We start from the raw sequence: 25782 nt of genomic DNA on the forward strand, positions 1-25782 counted from the left end.
GAAGAATGGCATGGTGTGGAACACTCTCCGAGGTGGCTGTGCCAACACTTCCATGGATCACTGCAATCTGGGGGCATATAAACCGCTAATCACGGATGCACATCTGCACAGAGGTTTTGCTGACCCCATGAGGAGCCCTTGATTTCCTCCACCACTCATAACTCCTTATTTATCCCAACATCAAGAACAGGAGTGTTGCACCTGTGACTTCAAGTGTCAGAATTTACATAGTCTTAGAAGATCTTAGATCTTAGAAAAGATCTTAGAAACACTACAGCACAGAAAGAGGCCATTCAGCCCATCGACTCCGCACCGACCACAATCCCACCCAGGCCCTACCCCCATATCCCTACATATTTACCCACTAATCCCTCTAACCTACGCATCCCAGGACATTAAGAGCAATTTTAGCATGGCCAATCAACCTAACCCGCACATCTTTGGACTGTGGGAGGAAACCGGAGCACCCGGAGGAAACCCACGCAGACACGAGGAGAATGTGCAAACTCCACACAGACAGTGACCCGAGCCGGGAATCGAACCCAGGTCCCTGGAGCTGTGAAGCAGCAGTGCTAACCACTGTGCTACCGTGCCGCCCCAGTCCTCAGAAAGTAAAACAGTGTGATTGTGGCAAGACAACTCAATGACTCACTCAGTGTTCAGTGTGATACAATGAGCCTCCACAATCATCGGGGGTGACCGTACTGTCTTGTCACACTGGTTGATTGGGGGAAGGGGGCGAGGGAAATCGGGGGGAGTGGCAATTGGGGGGGGGCAGTGGGGGAGGTGCCATGTCTGGGCGGGGCAATGTCTGGGGAGGGGGGGGGATAGGGTGTCAATGCTCCCAAAAAGCTTTGTCCCATCAGTGTCAGTCCAGCTACATCTTGTGACACACATCGACTGCACATCAATGGGCAGTTCCTGCATGCATCCCAAAATCCAGCCCAAAGTTTTCCATGAATCTTCACTATCCAATCACAGAACCCAGATGACAGCCACAGAAATGGCAACCTTGGGGAAGATTCGGGTCACAGAAATGGTCTTGACTTCTGTTTCTCATCCCCACCATGAGAATTCAGACCCAGGAATCACACTGGAGACCTTACTGTCTACAGGATACATTGTCATAACTTGCTGATGGTGTATATGACTTTTAAACAAACTTGTGCACTTTTGCAATGGCATGAGTCACTGCCTTCAGGGAAGGTGATGGTGGGGGGAGCTAGTGGGACAACAAAGTACACTGAAGAATCAATAGGAAATGAATACGTACCAATTAGGAGCAGGAATAGGCCATTCGGCCCCTCGATCCGGCTCCACCATTCAATAAGATTATGGCTGATCTGATTTTAACCTGAATTCCATATTCCTGCCTACTCCAGCTAACGTTTCACCCCCCTGCATACCAAGAATCTATCGACATCTGCCTTAAAATTATTCAGACTCTACTTTCATCTCCTTTTGAAGAAGAGAGTTCTAAAGATTCATGACTCGCTGACAGAAGAAAATTCTCCTAATCTCTGTCTTAAATGAGTGATCTTTTATTTTTAGACTGTGGCCCCTAGTTCTAGATTCTCCCATAAAAGGACACATCCTCTCCACATCCACCCCGTCAATGTCCCTCAGGATCTTCTATGTTCCAATCAGGTCACCTCCTTACTCTTCTAAATTCCAGTGGATACAGGGCTAGCCTGTCCAGCCTTTCCTCATAAGATAACCCGCTCATTCCTGTTATTGGTTTAGTAAACCTTCTCCGAACTGTTTCCAACGCATTGACACCCTTCCTTAAACAAACAGACCAATATAGAATCGTAGAATCCCTGTAGTACAGAAGGAGGCCATTCGGCCCATCAAGTCTGCACCAACTCTCTGACAGACCATCCCACCCAGATGCTATCCCCGTAATTCCATGTATTTACCCCACTAATCTCCCTAACCTGCACATCTTTGGACTGTGGGAGGAAACTGGAGCACGTGGAGGAAACCCACGCAGACACGGGGAGAATGTGCAAACACCGCACAGTCACCCAACAACGGAATTAAACCCAGGTCCCTGGCGTTGTGAGGCAGCAGTACTAGCCACTGTGCCGCCCCATATTGTATTGTGTTGTCACCAGTGCTCTGTATAAAGGAAGCCTCGCCTCCCTACTTTTATACTCAATTCCCTACGCCATAAACGCTAACATGGGTGCTGGCATTAATTAATCATAATCGTAATCAAATACCTAAGTTTATATAAATATCAACCTGCAATGCAAAAACAGACAAATTACTTTTAACGTTTTACAATGGACATCGACATCTTAAGATCAAAATACAACAACAATAGAATAAGTTGGCTTGGGGGCCTTACTGAAATCGCCTTTAGCATTGATGCAAATTGGAGCTCTGAAATAACAGATGTTTGCACTGTATGAAGTTATCCCGTTGAAGCTGCTTGAACACTTGACAAAATAACAACAAAAATCTGATGACATTTCTAAGCAACCCGATTAAGCTCCCTGTTGGTGACAGTAGTGATTAGTGTCTTTCATGAGACTTCTGTAATTCGAAAGCCTAAGGGAAGGCGGTGAGGGGAGTTGACGATATTACATGCAAATGCACAATATTCCAAAGGGATGAGATGATGGTCAAACTTGTTTCCAAAACTCAAGCCCGGCTCCAAGAGGACAGAATCAGGAACCATACTCTGAAATTTAACATTTGTAGAGTACAAAACTCTACTAAAGCCTGGGGCCTAGTTTTATTTCCTTCAAAAAGCTGACCCCTTGAAAATGTGTATAATGAGTTTTGCAAACTCGTGGGCTGGAATGTTACCACCTTTTATGCCAGTGGGACTTTCCCATCCCGCTGCAGTAAACGGAGATTTGGCTGGGTGCCAAATTCTCCAACCTTGCTGCAGCGGGAGCGTGGCGTGAATGGCCGGTAAGATCACGTCCACGAAATGTAAAATAATATATTACACCACAAGTAAGCTGCAACCTATGTTAAAAATATGATATTATGTTGGAGGCTTGATTTCCTTGGAGGTGTGGGAATCAGATAAGGGGAGGTGGTTCTGCAGTGGTATTATCACTGGACTAATAATTCAGAGATCAAGGATAATGCTCTGGGGACCTGGGTTCAAATCCCATCAGGGCACGTGGTGAAATTTGAATTAAAACTGGAAGTAAAAGTCTAGTGATGAACGCTGACTCAACCAAAAACCTCATTTGATCCACTAACGTCCTTTAGAGAAGGAAGTCTGCCTGGTCAGGCCTATATGTGACTCCAGACCCACAGCAATGTGGTTGACTCTTAAAGTGCCCTCTGAAATGGCCTAACAAGCCACACAGTTCAAGGTCAACGACAGATCGATAATAAATTCTGGCCCAGTCAGTGACGTCCACATGCAATGAATAAAAAAAATGAATAAAAAAGTAACTTTTTTATAGAGTCTGTGTTGACTCTCCATCTAATCAGTCCCATTTTCTATCCCCAGAGCCCTGTAAGTTCATTTCTCTCACACGGTTCATCCATTTTCCTTGTGAAATCTGTCGCCATCTCAGCTTCCACCACCCTCATAGGCAGCGAGTTCCAGGTCATTAACAGTCACTCTTATTCCCACCTGCATCGCAACCTTAACCCTGTGGCCTCTCGTCCTTTCATCATCAGCTAATGGGAACAGTTTTCCACATCTACCTTAATTAAACCTATTATAATCTAGTCAACATGTAATCTTACACAGTCAAATTAGAAAAGGTTTTAAAGATCCAAACACCCCAGCAAGCACTTTAATTATTATCCACCACAACAAAAACAGAAAATGCTGGAAAAATTTCAGCAGGTCTGACAGCATCTGTGGGGAGGGAATAGAGCCAACGTTTCAAGTCTAGATGACCCTCTATATCATCGCAGAGAGGTGGCTCTGTTGGGGCCCTCCTTCAGAATTCAAAACTGACAGATCAGCAAATATTTTACTAGAATGAGAAGAAAAAGAGGGAAGTTTTAATTTTGAATGAGAGTTCTCATGTACCAATGGCCATTGAGTCAACAAGCCCAGAAGAACATTCAACAATTGAGTTTCCACTATCATAGGTTTAGACCCGAACAGGTGCCGGAGTGTAGTGACGAGGGGAATTTCAGAGTAACTTCATTGCAGTGTTAATGTAAGCCTTACTTGTGACTTATAAATAAACTTTAACTTTTAATACCATATCAGGCAATGAAGTAGACGCTCATGCAACAGAAAAGAAACAGAGAGACAAATAATTGAGATTAGAGGAAACTTTGACAGGAGTGCATGCACTACACAGACAAGGATATTCCTACAGCGGGTCGAGTCCACTGGAGATGTAACATTAGTATCTCGCTAATGCCACTGTTTGGCATCTTCAGAAAGGGCTTCCAAAACAAAAAAACTGACCGGTCAGATTACTACGCTGCCCTATGGTGAATATTTTGAAGTACAAATAGGGCAGTGAAACAAGTTACGTTAATAACCGCAAACACGTTTACTTCCCTGCAGTTTACACACTGGAATGTCAGGAACAATTCATTTCTGTAATCATGTCACCACACTCATGCTAACCATTGTGCCACCGTGCCCCCAATTCATTAACTCACACAGCAATCACTGGGGCCAAGTGTTCTTTGTAATTTTCGCTGCCCCAACAAGACATGTTACAATAATTAATTTACTCAGTTAATTTACTTCTTGTTTGAGGTATTCCATTTTCCCGAGGAGCCCCTTAATTACATCCATTCCTTTTGGATAATGATTTCCTTATGATTAAATAATTATCAATTTTTAAAAAATATTTGCTATGGTCTCATGTGCCATAATCGTAGTTGAATTTTGAGTTTTAATTTAGATTATTGCTGAAGAAAAGAGGCATGCTGTTCATTTCGCATTCAACAGGACAGAATCGCAAGGTAACAAAATCTCAAAGGGAACAACTACATGAGAAAAGGGTGCCGTTTGATTGGCAAGTGGACTCTGCTTTGTAGAGGCATGGCCATGGACAATGCAGTAAGAAGTTTAACAACACCAGGTTAAAGTCCAACAGGTTTATTTGGTAGCAAAAGCCACACAAGCTTTCGGAGCTCCAAGCCCCTTCTTCAGGTGGTCACTCACCTGAAGAAGGGGCTTGGAGCTCCGAAAGCTTGTGTGGCTTTTGCTACCAAATAAACCTGTTGGACTTTAACCTGGTGTTGTTAAACTTCTTACTGTGTTTACCCCAGTCCAACGCCGGCATCTCCACATCATGGACAATGCCCCAGAGAACATCTGCCAAGTAAAAGCAAAATACTGTGGATGCTGGAAATCTGAAATAAAGACAGAAAATGCTGGATAACTCAGCAGGTCCGGCAGCATCTGTGGAGAGATTTTGAGTCACATGGACTCGAAACATTAACAATGGCTGGAATTCTCCAGCTGTTCATGCCCCGCTGCTGCTGCTGCCACCGAGAATGGAGTCAGCTAAATCTCCATTCACTGCAGCGGGACCGGAGAACCCCAGCCACGGGCAAGGGGAATCCAGCTGTCTGTTTCTCTCTCTACAAATGCTGCCACACCTGCTGAATTTATCCAGCATTTTCTGTAGTTATCTGCCAAGCTTTTGTTCAAATTCAAACAAGGCAAGTCAACTCTGATTGATCAAGTCGTTGCCATGGAGAATACACCAGAGAATGACCGTTCCCCAATTGTTTATTAAGTTGAAAAAGATGCAAAGCATGAACTCGTTCTCATTGTTTGCAAAGAACAGGGCCCTATGTGTGATATATGTGATATCTAACATGAGTTCGGAGGAACAGGACTTTCCTCAACTGAAACGTTCTGCAAAGCCATTAATAAATCCCATATATACAACACTCAGTTCTACTTCACCTCATCTACTTTGACCCTTCCCCTCACCCATTTGTCGCAAGACTTGTCCAGCCTCCAATTTTGTATTAACATGAATTTCTTCCAACCAAATATTGGAAATACTAAAGTCACTGGGCAGGATTTTCTGATGTGGAGATGCCGGCGTTGGACTGGGGTGAACACAGTAAGAAGTCTCACAACACCAGGTTAAAGTCCAACAGGTTTATTTGGTAGCAAATACCATAAGCTTTCGGAGCGCTGCTCCTTCATCAGATGGAGTGGAAATGTGCTCTCAAACAGGGCACAGACACAAAATCAAGTTGCAGATTTTCTGACCAGCGGGATCTTCTGGTCTCATCGAAGATCCCTACACCGCACCTCCCCCCCCCCGCCCCCCCCACACACACACACAAACACACTGGATCCCCACTGGTGGGGCAGGTGAGCAATGCAAAAGGACCAGAGGATCCTGCCCCCTCCAATCTCCTGAACATTGCCTGCATCGGATCCCTTCCCACCCCAAACAGTCAATGCCAGTAACCCCCTCCTTTCCCCCCAAACATTGCTGGCATCAGACAACCCCCCCCCCACCCTTCCCCAACAAAATAGCCTTTGCTGGCATCTCCACTGCTCCAAAATCCATTCCCCTCCAGCACCACAAGTAAATGAGCCACTACCCCGCCACGAAGCTCCCACTAGGGTCCGCCCAGGCACTACCTGTTGGCACAAGTTGGCACTGCCAGATTGGCACTGCCTGGCCAAGCCCCTCCCCCCTCCCGTGGGCTATACTCACCTTTATGCCCCCAAGGGGGATTCCCATGACAGGTTCACGTCTGGGTAAACCTGTTGTCGGCGAGGTTTGAAAATATGCCTGGGAGGGAATATATTGGGGGGGGGGGGGATCTTTCATTATATTACAATGTATTTAGGTGTATTAAAATCAGGTTCACGCCCGTTATGGGTGATTACCTCACTGGCAAGGGGCGACGAACATCGGAGATTGCGATTTCGCGGGTGAGATTCGTGATTTCCCAGTTTCGCCGGATCTTGAGTCCGCGCCGCCATTCCCGCGGACGGTGAGCATGGACTCAGGATCACCCCCTACATCTCAATTTTAAAATCCTCATCTTTGTTTTCAAATCCCTATACGGCCTCACACCTCCTCCAGCATTACAAACCTTTGAAATCACTCTGATCCTCCAATTCCAGCCTCTTGCACAGCCTTGATCTTAATTACTGCATGGCTGCCAATGGTGGAATTAGCTGCCTTGGCCAGTAACTCTGAAACTTGCTCCTTAAACTTTTGTTTACCCATCTCCCCTGCATTAAGATGCTCCCTAAACCTCTCTCATCATCCGAGCTAATGATACATCGGTCCTCCATCTCATTCAGTGCCATGTAGTAGGCATCTTGGGACATTCTACGATGTTAAAGTTGCTAATATAAATGCGAGTAGTTGCTGTTATTTGAGACACTATTGTGGTACTGAGCTTTTTAAATTAGCTTAGTCTCTGTTTGGTGTTGAGTTTTCTAATCTTAGCGGGTCAGCAATTGGGGAACTATAAATTAACTCCCGCTTTTTCTGGAGTTGGGTAACTCGCTGCTCGCTCACCAACGATACCTTTTGAAAAGTGTCTAGTTTCAGATTAGATTCAATTGTGATGCCTGTTTGGTCAGACAATCTCTCAACGTTCATTATCCCGGCTCATCTCTGGAGAATAATTATTTAAAGTGAGGCGCTGAAGAGTCCCAAATTTTTTTTATTCATTCGTGGGACATGGGTGTCGCTGGTTGGCCGGCATTTATTGCCCATCCCTCGATGCCCTTTGTGGGCAGCTAAGAGTCAACCACATTGCTGTGACTCTGGAGTCACATGTAGGCCAGACCAGGTAAGGACGGCACCAGTAGGTCTGGCAGCATCTATAAGGAGAGAAAAGAGCTGACGTTTCGAGTCCAGGTGACCCTTTGTCAAAGCTAAAAGGACGGCAGATTTCCTTCCCTAAAAGACATGAGCAAACCATGTATAGAATGAGGTATCTTTATGTAACTCTCTCAGTGGGCACATATCTTGTTATAGATTTACTTTTTCCTCCATTTTAGAATAATTCAGTAGGACCTACAAAAAAAAACCATAAAAGGAAAATAGGACTTTGCCGTATCAAATTCTCTCAAAGTTACTATCGAATACGATTTCATGTTACCCATCATATTAAACAAAATGGTAGGCTTTTGTTTCAAAAATGGCACAAATAATAATTGGTGGGAGAAAAGCAATGTAGTGCAAAAAAGCGAGATTTATGGAGGTAAAGCAAATTTGTTTCCTTAGTTTGACAATAATAATGCCTCCGAGTATACGTACATGTTGTCTTCTCTTTCAGGCGTATGGTGACAGGATCCATCAGGGTCCTCCTCCATTTTCAGGTTATCCTGGGAAACGCAGCTGCAGTTAGAATTGCATTGACTACAGCACGTGCTATTCTCTTGGTCACTGGGCTGCCCTTGGGAATTCTGCTGGTAGCTGTACACAGTAGAGCGGGATTCACAATCACTCTCCACCGTAGAGTCATGTACAGCGTCACTCTCACTTCCTTCAGAGTAACTTGGCTGGGAATTGCCATGACTGTGGGTTGTAGACAGGTGCTGCCTGCTTTCCACTGATCCACTGCAGAAATCACAAATAAATCTTCCGCATCATATTGGGCACAAAGTATTCTGCATTTTATTTCTTGCCTTCCTTATGAACAAACTGTTCTTTTCATGTAAAGCGCAGTAGAACAAATAAACAAAACAATACATTAGTTCCCACTAGACCTCAATACTTTTCACCATTTCAGCTTCAGCATGGAGAAGGTAATAAAGACCAAATTAGACAGGCAAATTAGATGTTTATCATTTACAACCAAGTTCCCAAAAAGTTGAGAATTTCATCATTCTTGAAGAGCAGTTTGATAATATACTTTTAATATGTGAATTATAAAATACATGGTCCACCTTCTAATTAGTGCAGTCTTAGAAAGCCACGTGCTAAACATGATGCTTGCAGATGCTTTGTTATTGAGTAAATGATAAATAAGGAGTAGGAGTTGTGATAAGTCATGTGATATAACGGCACAATTAAACATTTATTTATAAAACTCTATTTTAAAATTTTAATTTGACACACCAGGTCAAAAGCACCTTGAATTATTGTTTTCCTTTCAAATGCCACAATGTCAAACTGAAGTGAGAAAGCTCATACATAATGCACAGTTCAATGGTTTAATAAAAGCACACTGCTTTAAATACAGGTCTTTGCAACAGAAATCACCAACAGCAATAAGGTTATCAATAAGTCACTATATGGTAAAGACCAGGAGAAAAAGTCTTCACCCTTCTCTACTTGTAAGTAACTTATCTCAACCCATTCACTCCTCCAATACCTTGTTTTCATTGTCTCTATTCTCCCTCTGGCATTTCCAAATCTCCTTCCAAACATTGAAATCTTGCTTCCTGGTCAGGAATTGTTGTTTTTTTAAATGAAATCGCTACTAACTTTCCACCAAACCAGAAAAAGTGGCGAAAAGAAGGATTCGTGTAAGTTACAAGCAGTCAGTCTTGCGAGAGAACTAGATTATACGTGGTCAGAAGAAAAGCAATTGATAGTTGTGTTCAGTAAATTTGCATTTAGCAGTTCCAAAAATGGCTTTCTGGGGGATATGTGCAGGTAAAAGGCTGGCCAGGGACACTTCAAGATCTCAGGTGCAAAATTGATACTTTAGCTAGTAGAATGGCAGGTGAGATGGAACCAAAGTAGTGCAGTCACCGAAACAACTAAAATTTGTATCAAAATCTAAAGGTCCCATTTGGAAATTTGTTTAAAGACCTGATACGCTTTCTGCATGGCCAATCTAGCTGCCAATAAGAAGAGTTTGTAGGTTTTCTAGAAAATTGCAGCATTTTTAACACAAAAATACAGTGTTGCCAGGACTCGCAAGTAGCAAGTCTTTGAATGCGTCATGAATGTTCATTAGGTTCAGAAGAGAACCATCTATTATTGTCACTCCAGAGCCATAATGAAGGCTTGCTGTGATTGATGGGAATTATAGAATCATAGAATCCGTACAGTGGAGAAGGAGGCCATTCAGCCCATTGAGTCTACACCAACTCTCCGACAGGGCATCTTACCCTATACCTGTAACCCAATACATTTATTCCATTAATCCTCCTAACTACACATCTAATGGACACTAAGGGACAATTTAGCACGGCTAATCCACCTAACTGGCGCATCTTTGGACTGTGGGAGGAAACCCATGCAGACATGGGGGGGAATGCTCCTCACAGTCACCCAAGGCCGAAATTGAACCCAGGTCTCTGACGCTGTGAGGCAGCAATGCTAACCATTGTGCCACCGCAAATAAAAGAGAGTAGTATTTGAGGAAACAAGGTGAAGGGCCAAGAGCCAGAGTCCTGGACATGAGCAAGACTAAAAGTAAGGGTATGAGGGATTAGGTAACTTCAAAAGTGGTGATTGTGATACTGAGCCTGGCTTTTACAAACCCAATGATTCTTGGAGGATGATTGAATAAATAAGCATTTGGATGATTTAGAGGTTCTGAAACAGAATGATTTCAGGGGGGAGGCAATGTGATACTTCCTTTCGATGCAAGGATGAAGCAGGGAGGAGAGGCATTGTGTAGAATGGCACATTTTTAGCCTTCAAGGAACAGATTAAAATGTATTGATTTAAAGATGCAGGATGGACTATAACAGGCCCATAAAATGGAATGAGAAAGTTAAGAGTAAGCGTGGGATTCCTTATCAGGATTACCTGATGATTAGGATCTCATGCATATAACACATCGCCAGTTTACATAGAATCATAGAAACCCTACAGTGCAGAAGGAGGCCATTTGGCCCATCGAGTCTGCACCGACCACAATCCCACCCAGGCCCTACCCCCACATATTTACCCGCTAATCCCTCTAACCTACGCATCCCAGGACTCTAAGGGGCAATTTTTAACCTGGCCAATCAACCTAACCCGCACATCTTTGGCCTGTGGGAGGAAACCGGAGCACCTGGAGGAAACCCACGCAGACACGAGGAGAATGTGCAAACTCCACACAGACAGTGACCCGAGCCGGGAATCGAACCCGGGACCTTGGAGCTGTGAAGCAGCAGTGCTAACCACTGTGCTACCGTGCCGCCCCTGCATTGGTAAGAAATTTTATTGGAAAGCAAATCTGAGCAGCAATGTTCTTCTAAGCAAAACTTCCTTTCATTTAAAAATTAAAATGCAATTTCTATTTTGAATTGATTTTAGAAAGTATTGAAACAGAGGTATATTTAAAAGCAGATTGGCAAACAAAACATATTTCAACAGAAGATAAAGCAAAAGCACAAGTTTTTTGAATAACAAATTATGCCATCTTGCTACTGAGTGCTGGGCAATTACCAGGCTGCTGAAGAGAATGGAGCAGGTAATAATCCCGTGAGAAGTACATTCCCCATGAGATTGTTACAAGGAATGAGTGAGTCTGTCACTACTATTACAACCTTATGTGACATTAGATGGTTAGCTTCCAAAGCCTGTACTACACCTCAGCGAGGCTGTGCTATTGAAGGGAAAACAGGAAAATTGGATTTTCTGACAGAACAGTGAATCTTGGTTCCTGCCCTGCCATTATTTCAGACAGAAATTTAGTTGGTGAGTAATTAAACATGCAGATTTAATTAGCATTAATTAGCCACTCCAGATAGGTTAATTGATGCTTAATCAAGCACTATGCATTTTTCTATGAAAGAACAGAGGCTTGCCTTCACAGATGATAAGATACATCAAAAATCTTCTGATTATGGGAAAGAAATCTACCTGTAAAATGAATGGACACCTGTAAAATGTGTAAAACCTTAGGGACAAACTGACAGCTTTCTTCACCTACCATATTATCTGGAATAAAAGTTTAAAATCACAAGTTTTAAGTTAGGGATCGAGTCTATATACAATTTATATTCTGCCATGGCAAAATTCAAGTTTAGGGTCCAGCCTATATATTACATAGGGAAAAAAGGATCATCTGGACTCAAAACGTCAGCTCTTTTCTCTCCTTACAGATGCTGCCAGACCTGCTGAGAATTTCCAGCATTTTCTCTTTTGATTTATTACATAGAATGTGTGGCACAGAAACACGCAATTCAGCCACACCTGTCAACGCTGGTACTTAAATTCCATGATGTGGAGATGCCGGCGTTGGACTGGGGTAAACACAGTAAGAAGTTTAACAACACCAGGTTAAAGTCCAACAGGTTTATTTGGTAGCAAAAGCCACACAAGCTTTCGGAGCTGCAAGCCCCTTCTTCAGGTGAGTGGGAATTCTGTTCACAAACAGAGCATATAAAGATACAGACTCAATTTACATGAATAATGGTTGGAATGCGAATACTTACAACTAATCAAGTCTTTAAGAAACAAAACAATGTGAGTGGAGAGAGCATCGAGACAGGCTAAAAAGATGTGTATTGTCTCCAGACAAGTAAATTCCACACAACCCTCATCCATATTCCCTCTTTGTCTCTAACTATCAGTATAGCCTTTGGAGTCAATTAAGTACTTTTGAATCACTATAATAATGTAGGAGACACGAATTACATACTGCAGGATCCAATTAACTCCATTGGCAATTAATAATGAGCTATTTGTACTAGGTGATGCTAGTTGGAAGAGAAACACTGGTCAGGATACCTTGCTCTTCTTCGGTGTTAATAAAGGAGATCTTGCACCTTCCTAAGGGGGCAGATGAGTTGTTTTAATGTCTCATCTGAAAGACACTGCTTCAAAATTGTCAGTGCTCTCTCAGTACTGCATAGGAGTATCAGCTTGGCGTATGTAATCAAGTCCTTGGAGTGGGACTTGAACCCACAACCTTCAGACTCTGAAGTGAGAGTGCTCTTTCAATCAGAGCTGCTGTAAATAGCTGACACTGACAGTCAGTTAAAGTTTAATTGCTACCGATTGCCAAACACTTGTAAATGTCAGGCTCTGAGTCAATTTGCAAACGTATATGGCAGCAGCTGCAGCACTGGCATCTACCAGATAGTGTGGAAAATTTCCCAGCTATGTCCTGGCCACAAATATCAGGATAAATCCAAACCAGCCAGTTAAAACCCCATCAGTCTACTCTTAATCTTCAAGCTAAGTGATGGAAGGTGCCGACAACAATGTGATCAAGTGGCACTTGCTCAGCAATAACCTACTCACCAATGCTCCATTTAGGCACCAGAGCCACTCGACTCCAGACCTTATTACAGCCTTGGTCCAAACAGACCAAAGAGCTGAATTCAAGAGGTGAGGTGAGAGTTACTGCCTTGACATTATGATAGCATTTTATTGAGTATGAACAAGAACAATACAGCATGGGAACAGGCCCTTTGGCCCACCAAGCCTTCGCCGATTTTGAATCCTTATTTAGACCCACTACTTATTACCCATACGCGGTTTCTAAAGGTTCACCTCCCAATCATGTATCTATCAAGATACATCTTGAACATTGCTAATGAGCCTGCTTCAACCACCTCCACTGGCAGTGTGTTCCAGACGCCCACCACCCTCTGGGTGAAAAACTTTCCCTGCATGTCTCCCCTAAACTTCCCCCCCTCTCACCTTGAACCAGTGCCCTCTTGTAGTTGACCTTTCCACCCTGGGAAAAAGCCTCTGATTATCCGACCTATCCATGCCTCTCATGATTTTGTACACCTCTATCAGGTCGCTCCTCAGCCTCCGTCTTTCCAGTGAAAACAATCCGAGTTTATGCAACCTCTCCCCAGACCTAAAACCCTCCAGAGCAGGTAATATCCTGGTAAACCTTCTTGGCATCGAGGAACTTCAGTAAAATCTCAGTCAACAGGAATCGGGAAAAACCCTCCGCTGGTTGGGATCACACCTATCACAAAGGGATATGGTAGTGGTTGTTGGAGACTAGTCAGCTCACCCCAGAACATCTTTGCAGTAGTTCCTCTGGATAGTGTTCAAAGGCCAAATATCTTCAGTTGCTGCATCAATGGCCTTCGCACCATCATAAGGTCAGAAGTGAGGATACTCACTGATGATTGCACAGTATTCAGTACCATTTTCAGAACCTCCTCAGATACTGAAGCCACCATACAATGAGATCTGGACAACATTCAGGCTTGGACTGATAAGTGACAAGGAACATTCAAGTGCCAGGCAATGGTGAGATGCAACAAAAAAGAATCTAATCATCTTCTCTTGATCTCAGCTGCATTATCATTGCCGAATCTCCCTCTATCTTTGATAACAGGGGATTCAGCAATGATAATTCTGCTGAACATCAAAAGTTATGCGGGTTAGTTTGATTGGCCATGCTAAATTGCCCCTTAATGCCCCAGGATGCGTAGGATAGAGGGATTAGTGAGGTAAATATGTGGGTGACAGCGATAGGGCCTGGGTGGAATTGTTGTCAGTGCAGACTCAATGGGCCGAATGGCCTTCTGCATAGAGATAGGGATTCAAAGGTGCTGACAACAATGTGATCAAGTGGCAGTTGCTCAGCAATAGCCTACTCACCGATGCTCAGTTTCGGCACCAGAGCCACTCGACTCCAGACCTCATTACAGCCTTGGTCCAAACAGACCAAAGAGCTGAATTCAAGAGATGAGGTGAGAGTTACTGCCTTGACATTATGATAGCATTTTACTGAGTATGAACAAAGAACAATACAGCATAGGAACAGGCCCTTTGGCCCACCAAGCCTTCGCCGATTTTGAATTTAATGGGTTTGAATGGCCTCCTTCTGCATAGGGATTCTATGATTTATCAATATCCTGTGGATTACCTTTGACACGAAATGTAACTGGACCAGCCATATAAATATTGGAGCTACAAGAGTAGATCTGAAACTGGGAATTCTGTGGTGAGCAACTCACGTCCTGACTCTCCAAAGCCTGTTCTCCATCCACAAGGCACAAGGGGTGCGACAGAGTGCTCGCCACATGTCTGGATGGGTTCAGCTCCAAAAGCACTCAAGAAGTTCAACATCATCAAGGACAAAAGCTGTCTGCTTAATTGACAGTCTATTCAACCAATTCAATATTCAGTCCCTTCACCATCAATACACTCTGTCAGCAGTGTGCACCAGCTACAAGATGCACTGCAGTGACTTGCCAAGGCTCCTTTAAGAGCACCTTCTAAACATGCAACTTCCATCACCTAGAAGTTCAAGGGCAGGAGACACATGGAAACACCACTCCCTGCAAGTTCCCTTCCAAGACATATACCACCCTGACTTTGAAGTTCATCATTCCTTCACTGTCAGTGGGTCAAAAACCTAGAACTCCAACAGCCTTGTGTCACACTCATGGACTGCAACTAGTCAAGGCGGTGGCTTATCACTGCATTCACAAGGGAAATGAGACAAGGCAACAAGTGCTGGCCTTGCCCATATCACTCATATCCCCATGAATGAAAAAGAAAGATAAAGAATAACATAATTGTCCTCACTTATAACAAGAAATCTGCAATTGCGTCTAGTACTTTTAAGGGGTGGAACAGTGGTAGGGGCGGCACGGTGGCACAGTGGTTAGCACTGCTGCTGCACAGCGCCAGTGACCCGGGTTCAATTCCGGCCTCAGGTCACTGTCTGTGTGGAGTTTGCGCGTTCTCCCTATGTCTGCGTGGAATTCCTCCGTCTGTTCCGGATTCCTCCCACACTCCAAAGATGTGCGGGTTAGGTGGATTGGCCATGCTAACCTGCGCCTTAGTGTCAGGGGGATTAGCAGGGTAAATGCATGGGGTTGCGGGGATAGAGCCTGGGTGGGAGTGTTGTCAGTGCAGGCTCGATGGGCCGAATAGCCTCCTTCTGCGCTGTAGGATTCTACGAACCACACACATATGCAAGTACTTACACTTCATCACACTCAAGCTCTGACTCTAGGCATAGCTAATACTTTATATCATCATTATACAATAAAAATTTCAAACCCATTATAATGACTGCAGGTCAAGTCTGAAACACTTACATACAGAAGGAAAAACGGAAGGATAATTAACAAAACAGAGTTCATATAAAAGTTTTCACTCTCTCATAATCATTTCTCCCAAATGCATCAGCAAGACGGCACTTAGACAATGCACTGCTCCAGCAAATACTTTACATTGAAAACAGTCAAATGGTTCAATTAATTACTGCAAGGGTGCGAGTGTCTGGAACAAGAACTTCATACATACCAGAAAAGTTTTATAAAGACTTTTCCTGTATTGATTATGACCAGAACAATTATTCTCCAGAGAATGGTACCTCAGAAAGTGTAACTGTCATTTTCTAAATTTCATCTCATGCGATTGACGGGGAGATGGTGGCACAGTGATATTGTCACTGTACTGGTAAGCCAGAGATCCAGGGTAATCTCCCGGAGACTTGGGTTCAAATCCTGGCACGTTAGGTGGTGGTGAATTCAATAAAAATCTGAAATTAACAGTCTGATGATTGTTGTAAAAAAACCCATCTGGTTCATTAATGTCCTTTAGGGAAGGAAATCTGCCATCTTTACCTCGCTAAGGTAACCTAAGGTAGGTAACCTCCCCCCGCAATTAACTCCCACAGCATGTAAGACCCACAGTAATGTGGTTGACTCTTAACTGCCCTCTGAAATGGCCTAGCTTGCCACTCAGTTCAAGGGCAAATCGGGATGTGCAACAAATGCTGGCCTTATCAGCGACGCTCACATGCGTTGGAAGAACATTGTACATCAACTCAGAATATGGATTTTTAAAACGCACACACCGGATAGAAGATTTTCCATCTGGAATGAATGGAATTCTACTATTGCTGACATAAATGTAATTTTCTAACTGGTAACAGTAGTAGAAATTGTTTTTGCTTTCCCCCATTCTAGCCTGCCATCAATCTATCAAGTTCGCAACCTCTGACAGTTTTCCCCCCTTTTCCTTTTCCCGGAGACCGGCATGTATAGGGCATTAGGCAGAGGAAGACAAGTCATGAAGATTCCAGGCTGACCTCACTGGATATCCGGTGCCGGTAAAATCACGATAGGTGAGAAATCGGGCGTGAAACTGATTCCTCGGCTCTCAAGCGATCTTACCGGCTCGCCCTGCCCATCGGCCAGTGGCACAGAATGGTAAGATCGCCCCCATTATCTTACTTTCTGTCACATTATGAAAAGTAAATGATAAAAACCTGTTTGCTACTTTCCGGGATGCTGCCTGTGAGAATACTTCAATGGGATTGGCTGCTTAGCCTGCATGATGGCATTTCGGTTGCTGGACCCAAGAGATCCCCAATGGTTGGTGCCAAATTAAATTAAACACATTGCTTTGCCATTGACCACAAAATCCAACCACTTAATGCTTATGTTGCATTACAATGCACACATAAAAATAATACTTTAAATATGTAAAAAAAGTTAAGCCAACTCACCTATTAATTAATTCTGATGAAGCTTTACTTTCTAGTGAATGCTGTTGACTAGATAATTGGCTGCGACTTGAGAATGATTCTGAATCACTTTTGCTGTCAAAAGAGTCTTTGCCATCATGCTTTCTGTGAATAAAAATATCAGATCAATATAATAGTACACAAGCCAAATACATTAAAATATCAGAGCTGGACATCCACTAAAATAGAACTAGTTAACATAGGGAATACTGCGAGGAATTGTCATAGCTCTTTGTTTAAAACAAGTTTAAGTTAATAATCTTTGGCAAAGAGGACAGCGATTAAGGGACTGGTTGACAAAGTGATTTAGACTATGATTGTCTAAATCCCCTTGTCTAAGTGCAGGGCGGCACGGTGGCACTGCTGCCTCACAGCGTCAGGGACTCGGGTTCAATTCCGGCCTTGGGTGATTGTCTTTGTGAAGTTTGCACGTTCTTCCCATGTCTGCGTGGGTTTCCTCTGGCTTCTTCCCACAGTCCAAAGATGTGCAAGTAGGCCATGTTAAATTGCCCCTTAATGTCAGGTGGATTAGCAGGATAAAGACCTGGGGTTACGGGGAAAAGGGCCTGGATGGGATTGTTGTCGGTGCAGGCTCGATGGGCTGAATGGCCTCCTTCTGCACTGTAGGAATTCTATGATTGTTCCAGCAATAAATCCTGATGCAAACTGATGGTCATGCATAATCCAAGTTCATTGTCAGTCATTTACCAACCATTACTAGTTTACGTTTTTGCAATAATGCTTTTCCTCTGACGGCAAAACTTGGTTGATTCCAAAGAATGCAGCGTCACACTTTTACATCAGATTTGGCTTCATTTTCCCAGGATGCTTGAATGTTCAATCACATTCATTAAGCTGTCACTTCAGGTTAACTGTGAAAATTTGCTTCGACTCTACTATCCTTCAGAGCAAGAAGATTTGAGTATAGGGACAGGAATGTTTTCTGCAATTGTATAGGGCGTTGGTGAGGCCACACCTGGAGTATTGTGTGCAGTTCTGGTGTCGTTATCTGAGGAAGGATGTCCTTGCTATAGAGGGAGTGCAGCAAAGGTTTACCAGGCTGATTCCTAGGATGACAGATCTGTCATATGAGGAGAGATTAAGTCAGTTAGGATATTTATTGGAGTTTAGAAGAGTGAGAGGGGATCTCATAGAAACTTATAAAATTCTAACATGATTAGACAGGGTAGATTCAGAAAGAATGTTCTTGATGGTGGCAGAGTCCAGAACTAGGGGTCATAGTTTGAGAATAAGGGGTAAACCTTTTAGGACTGAGGTGAGGAGAAATTTCTTCACCTAGAGAGTGGTGAATGTGTAGTCGCAGTCGAAACATTGTGTGATTTCAAAAAGAAATTAGATATAGTTCTTGGGGCTAAAGGGAGCAAGGGATATGGTGGGGTTGGGGGAGGGGGTGGGATCAGGATATTGATTTTGATAATCAGCCATGATTAAAATGAATGGTGGCATAGGCTTGAAGGGCCGAATGGCCTCCCCCCGCTTCTATGTTTCTTTCCTCTTTTTGACATCATTTTTGGCTGGCTGTGGATTTTAAAAATGCTGCCGTTTCCTTACAGGTGATGGTTTCTTCTGAAGCATGCAAACTTTAGCACACTTCTTACCCTGGGGTATTAAGCGCAGACAACAACAGCAACTGACAGTTTGAACTGAAGTGATTCGAATTTTCTTTTCAAATTGAGTTAAGTTCTTCTGCCCACAGCATAAAATTGTCTTCACCATTTTACTTTCTACTATCAAATTATAATAGTTACATGAAAAAGTAAAAGCTTGGAGTTTAATATTATTTCCTATGCCCTTTCCAACTCCAACATTCCCTTCAATATCTACACACAAATTGCTTAAATGTCGAGTAACAAAAAGCTAAAACACAACTGAAAGACTTCATTTTACATTTAGATATCCAAAGAATTTCATTTCTTTCTAATCTATTTACATAATCATATATTTCCATGTCCTTTAGTGCAGCATACCAATTTTAGTCTGGCAAATTTGAAGCAGAACAACTTTAAATGGAGATTTGATTTGAATTGATTTAGTATTTTCACATATATTGGGATGCAGTGAAAAGTATTGTTTCTTGCACGCTATACAGATAAAGCACACCGTTCATAGAGTACATTGGGGAGAAGGAAAGAAGAGGTTGCAAGATGTAGTGTTACAGTCACAGCTAGGGTGTAGAGAAAGATCAGCTTAATGTATGGTCGGTCCATTGAAAAGTCTGATGGCAGCAGGGAAGAAGCTGTCCTTGAGTCGGTTGGTACATGGCCTCAGACTTTTGTATCTTTTTCCTGACGGAAGAAGATGGAAAAGAGAATGTCCGGGGTACGTGGGGTCCTTGATTACGCTGGCTGCTTTTCCGAGGCAACGGGAAGTGTAGACAGAGAGATTTAGGGCAGTATTTAATGGAGGCAACAAGGATCTTAGCCACTAACCAGAGTGTTGATAAGAGCCTCACATTCTCTTTTAGGGAATGGCCTATTGAATTAAGTGCCACTCGGGCACCTAACTGGCGGACCCTCCCCAGGTCAAGGAGCCCGGAGGCAGAGGGTGAGCCAATCAAAGGTCAGCAGTTCTATTGGATGGCAGAGCCAATGGTGGTGGCTGCTGCCAATACAACACCTGTCAGAGACCTCGTATTGTCCCTAGATCCCAAGTCACATGTGCGTGTTGAAAAGAGGGGGGAATGGAGTGAGAGACATTGGCAGCAAGGCCAGTGGGTGGCTTTCATACAATCATAGAATTCCTACAGTGCAGAAGAGGCCATTTGGCCCATCGAGTCTGCACCGACTCTCTAACAGAGTATCTTACCCAGGCCCTCTCCCCCGCCTTTTCCCTGTAACCCTACACATTTACCATGGCTAATCCCATCTAACCTTCACAGCTTGGGATGCTAAGGGGCAATTTAGCATGGCCAATGCAGCTAACATGCACATTGATTTCTGTGTCTCCCATTTCCTGATATCAGGTCTCTCAATCAGGCAGCAAGTGTTTTTGAAGGGACCTTCCCACCGGGTGCCAGCAAGCAATACTGCACAGGTCTGCTTGTCATGCCCTCTGCACGGTGAGCCTCCACTGTCCACCCATTAATTACCTAATCAAGGGTCTCAATTTGCAGTTGGGTCGGAAGGTCGTCCATGACTCCACCGGCCAGCTACAGGCTTAATTAGGATGGAGTGACTCCACCTGCCACTGGGACTTGAGAAGCTGAGTTACAGAGAGAGATTGAATAGGTTGGGATTTTATTCCCTGGAGCATAGAAGAATGAGGGGAGATTTGATAGAGGTGTATAAGATTTTGATGGGTATAGATAGAGTGAATGCAAGCAGGCTTTTTCCACTGAGGCTAGGGGAGAAAAAAACGAGAGAGCATGGGTTAAGGGTGAAAGGAGAAAAGTTTAAAGGGAATATTAGGGGGGGCTTCTTCACGCAGAGAGTGGTGGGAGTGTGGAATGAGCTGCCGGATAAAGTGATAAAAGCGGGGTCACTTTTCACATTTAAGAAAAACTTGGATGGGTTCATGGATGAGAGGGGTATGGAGGGATATGGTCCAAGTGCAGGTCAGTGGGACTAGGCATAAAATGGTTCGGCACAGACAAGAAGGGCCAAAAGGCCTGTTCCTGTGCTGTAATTTTCTATGGTTCTAAAACAAATCCTTTTTAAAAGTTACTAAAATGTAAGTAAGGGAGGCATTGACATACAGAAAAGCTTAGGTTCAATAATTATTTACAATTAGTTTCAGTTATGTATAATGGGCAGCGCAGTGGCACAGCAGTTAGCACTGCTGCCTCACAGCACCAGGGACCCAGGTTTGATTCCCGGCTTGGGTCACTGTCTGTGTGGAGTCTGCACATTCTCCCTGTGTGGGTTTCCTCTGGGTGCTCCAGTTTCCTCCCACTGTCCAAAGATGTGCTGGTTAGGTGCATTGGCCATGCTAAATTCTCCCTCAGTGTACCCGAACAGGCGCCGGAGTGTGGCGACTGGGGGATTTTCACAGTAACTTCATTGCGGTGTGAATGTAAGCCTCCTGGTGACTAATAAATAAGCTTTACTTTAATGGTTATAATGGTTAAGTATATTAATTAATTAACCCAATATGATATGCTGCTTAATTATAGTCAATGCAGGACATGAGTACATCACATGACTAGTTCTTTGTTAGCAGCCACATCCACACTTGACAAATGAGAAATACCATGTGGCTCCAAGCCAGTGCTGCAAACACGTCAAGTTGAGCAGTCCTAGTCTGGCACCAACATACTCCCTAGCAAGTAAAACACATCAGTGTGTATTCCCTAAGATTCAGGATGAAGTAAAACAGCTGTAAGGTTCTAAACAGTTAGTCCTGTTTCCTGAGAATTAGTTCAGTCCATTTATCTTGTCGCATTGTCAAAGAAAAGTCAATTTCCTTGACAACGTATAACCATCTGTAAGTCTAAACTCTCGACTTATAGTAAGTTGTATAATCAGTTTTTGTAGCTATGTAGTTCTTGTGACCTTCATTCCCCATGAACAGGCTGTAATTTTATTTTAACACTAACACACCAATAATCTTTTTGCATCAGATTTATATGTATTCTATACAGACTTTGGGGGGCATTTTCCCTCTCGCCACCCACCACGGGAATCACAGCGGGCGGGGAGGACGGACCATGCAAAGGTCCGTTGATCTCAGGCGGGATTTTCCGGCTTTGGGGCGGGCACAGCCGGAAAATCCCGCCCTTTGAGTAATTTCTGTAATCTTGTAATTTCTGTAAGGCTATGCTGTACTGTTCTACTATTTTAAATTAACTTGTACCAAGCACAGGCAAATACTACAAAACATATAATAGCAAAGTTGCACATATTGACCTTCCATAATTAGCGTTTTACAGGACTGATACTTATGCATCCATTAGACTTTTGGGACAATGTGCCCAAATGTTAACCATTAGAGCTCGATGTCACATCGTCTTTTTTCTCGAAAAAGTGGACACTGAAATTACCCTATGGCCCCATCATCTCAGTAAAAGTCATAAAATTTAAGAAAATAACAGAACAAAGCTATAATGGGGTGAATGGTTCCAAAGTAATTGCCACAACAGAGGACCAATCGAGAGACAACAGGAAATAACATCAATCTTGAGAAACCAGTCAGAAACTGATCATGAACTACCTAAACCAATCAGGGACTGACCACGTGCTGCCTAAAGCCAGAATTCAAAACACGGACATCATGCACATGGGTTGTAACTTGGAAAGTGTTGCAAAGAACCACCTTCCAGCTGCCAGCATGCTCTGTGTTTCAAACTGGAGACCAGAGACTGCACTCCAGCCGGATGGAGCAACTCACAGAACTGAAAGAACGAGAGAGAGAGAGAACGAGAGAGAGAGATAGGACAAGAGAGAGAGAGGACGAGAGAGAGAGAGGACGAGAGAGAGAGAGGACGAGAGAGAGATAGGACGAGAGAGAGGACGAGAGAGAGAGAGGACGAGAGAGAGAGAGGACGAGAGAGAGAGAGGACGAGAGAGAGAGAGGACGAGAGAGAGATAGGACGAGAGAGAGAGATAGGATGAGAGAGAGAGATAGGACGAAAGAGAGATAGGACGAGAGAGAGAGGACGAGAGAGAGAGAGGACGAGAGAGAGAGAGGAAGAGAGAGAGAGAGGACGAGAGAGAGAGAGGACGAGAGAGAGAGAGGACGAGAGAGAGAGAGGACGAGAGAGAGAGAGGACGAGAGAGAGAGAGGACGAGAGAGAGAGAGAGAACGAGAGAGAGAGAGAGAACGAGAGAGAGAGAGAGAACGAGAGGGAAAGGGAGAGAACGAGAGGGAGAGTACGAGAGGGAGAGAGAACGGGAGAGAGGCCGAGAGAGAGAGGACGAGAGAGAGAGAGGAGGAGAGAGAGAGGAGGAGAGAGAGAGAGGACGAGAGAGAGAGAGGACGAGAGAGAGATAGGACGAGAGAGAGATAGGACGAGAGAGAGATAGGACGAGAGAGAGATAGGACGAGAGAGAGATAGGACGAGAGAGAGATAGGACGAGAGAGAGAGGACGAGAGAGAGAGAGGACGAGAGAGAGAGGACGAGAGAGAGAGAGGACGAGAGAGAGAGAGAACGAGAGAGAGAGAGAGAAAACGAGAGAGAGAGAGAACGAGAGGGAGAGAACAAGAGGGAGAGAGAACGAGAGAGAGGACGAGAGAGAGAGAGGACGAGAGAGAGAGAGGACGAGAGAGAGAGAGAGGACGAGAGAGAGGACGAGAGAGAGAACGAGAGAGAACGAGAGAGGACGAGAGAGGACGAGAGAGGACGAGAGAGGACGAGAGAGGACGAGAGAGGACGAGAGAGGACGAGAGAGGACGAGAGAGGACGAGAGAGAGATTGGACGAGAGAGAGATAGGACGAGAGAGAGAGAGAACGAGAGAGAGAGAGAGAACGAGAGAGAGGGAGAGAACGAGAGAGAGAGAGAACGAGAGGGAGAGAGAACGAGAGGGAGAGAGAACGAGAGAGAGAGAACGAAAGAGGACGAGAGAGGACGAGAGAGGACGAGAGAGAGAGAGAACGAGAGGGAGAGAGAACCAGAGGGAGAGAGAACCAGAGGGAGAGAGAACCAGAGGGAGAGAGAACCAGAGGGAGGGAGAACCAGAGGGAGGGAGAACGAGAGGGAGAGAGAACGAGAGGGAGAGAGAACGAGAGGGAGAGAGAATGAGAGGGGGAGAGAATGAGAGGGGGAGAGAACGAGAGGGGGAGAGAACGAGAGGGAGAGAGAACGAGAGGGAAAGAGAACGAGAGGGAAAGAGAACGAGAGGGGGAGAGAACGAGAGGGGGAGAGAACGAGAGGGGGAGAGAACGAGAGGGAGAGAGAACGAGAGGGAAAGAGAACGAGAGGGAAAGAGAACGAGAGGGAAAGAGAACGAGAGGGAAAGAGAACGAGAGGGAAAGAGAACGAGAGAGAAAGAGAACAAGTGAGAGAGAGAGAACGAAAGAGAGAACGAGAGAGAGAGAGAATGAGAGAGAGAGAACGAGAGAGAGAGAGAGAGAACGAGAGCGAGAGAGAGAACGAGAGAGAGAGAGAGAACGAGAGAGAGAAAGAACGAAAGAGAGAAAGAACGAAAGAGAGAAAGAACGAAAGAGAGAAAGAACGAAAGAAAGAGAACGAGAGAGGGAGAGAACGAGAGGGAGAGAACGAGAGGGAGAGAGAGAGAGAGAGGCTGGTATTTTACGACCTCGCTCTGGCGAGGCTCGTAAAATCCCGCCCGAGGCCAACGGAGAATTCCGTTCTGCGAGCCTTGCTCGCCCCAATTCTGGGACGAGCGAAGCGGTAAAAATTTCAGCTAAATTGGAAAGAAAAAGAACAATGTTGAACCTGTAAAGCCGATGCCTCATTCCACTAAGCATTACTTTAGGTGCTTAATAAACATTTCCTGTGTTACATCACTAGGTTGTCCCCTAATGCATGAATGGTTAAAGTCTCAAAAGAACAAATTAATATTGAGCAAGTTCAGATTCACGGATTTGAAGGTTGAGCACACTGTGCACCCCTCCCAAAAAAAATTTACAGACAGGAAAGAGATTGAGGACTTCCTTTTACCAAAACCAAGTCTGCATTGACATTTGCGTAAATTTCCTTCCATTAGCCACATAGTCTAGAAAACATGGACAGGTAAGCATGTTGTAACGTGGGAAACACACCATCTAAAGTATTTTCCATCATCTGAGTTGTAGTGACATTGTTTGTGTGTTCCATATCTTCATGTGCCCTTTGTTTCCTTTGGGGAAGAGTGAGGAAGTGCTGGAAGGATCCGCAGGCTGCTCATCGACATGCTTCAACCGCATCATGAATGCTCCTTCCATGGCTAACAAGTCCCGAGGTAGGACTACAACCTGGAGCTTCTGGCTCAGAGGAAGAACTGTTACCTACTAGGCCACAAGATTTCCTCCATAGCAACACAGAGCAAGAGAAATGTATCTGTTCCAAACATCCACTGTTGCTGCCAACAGCAGAGCGGTTATTCAAATTTGAAAGGATCAGTCGGAGTCACAATTGCATACAGAAGGCATTTGCTTAAAAGAAATTCCCCAAAGGTTTAACAGACAGAAGGAGTGGCACAATGGTTAGCATTGCTGCCTCACAGTGTTAGGAAACCGGGTTCAATTCCGGCCCTCAGGTGACTGCCTGTGTGGAGTTTGCACGTTCTCCGTGTCTGCATGGGTTTCCTCCGGGTGCTCCAGTTTCATCCCACAGTTCAGTGATGTGCAAGTTAGGTTGATTGGCCGTGCTAAATTGTCCCTTAGCATCAGGGGGACTAGGGTAGATACGTGGGGTTACAGGAATGGGGCCTGGGTTGGATTGTTGTCGGTTCAGGCTTGATGGGGCAAATGGCCTCCATCTGTACCGTAGAGATTCTATTAAATAGGGTTATCAGCTGTTGTATATTTTATATGCCACGGCTGTGCAGAATTGACGCTAGTTTCTCTGTGTGTAACAGATT

At 44.3% G+C, this 25782-nt stretch overlaps 1 protein-coding gene across 2 annotated transcripts in view; it reads right to left on the reverse strand.

Moving 5' to 3' along the window:
* unc13c (unc-13 homolog C (C. elegans)) overlaps positions 1-25782 on the reverse strand; it is a 640043-nt gene that overhangs the window by 483251 nt on the left and 131010 nt on the right. For both annotated transcript variants that reach the window (XM_078241487.1, XM_078241486.1), the window contains exons 9-10: positions 17284-17406; positions 8208-8510 (exon numbers count right to left, since the gene is read on the reverse strand). In XM_078241487.1, coding sequence (XP_078097613.1) covers positions 8208-8510; positions 17284-17406 — 426 coding nt within the window. The remainder of the gene's footprint in view (positions 1-8207; positions 8511-17283; positions 17407-25782) is intronic.

Source organism: Mustelus asterias, chromosome 24, assembly GCF_964213995.1.
Source record: "Mustelus asterias chromosome 24, sMusAst1.hap1.1, whole genome shotgun sequence".
Classification (NCBI taxonomy): Eukaryota; Metazoa; Chordata; class Chondrichthyes; order Carcharhiniformes; family Triakidae; genus Mustelus; species Mustelus asterias.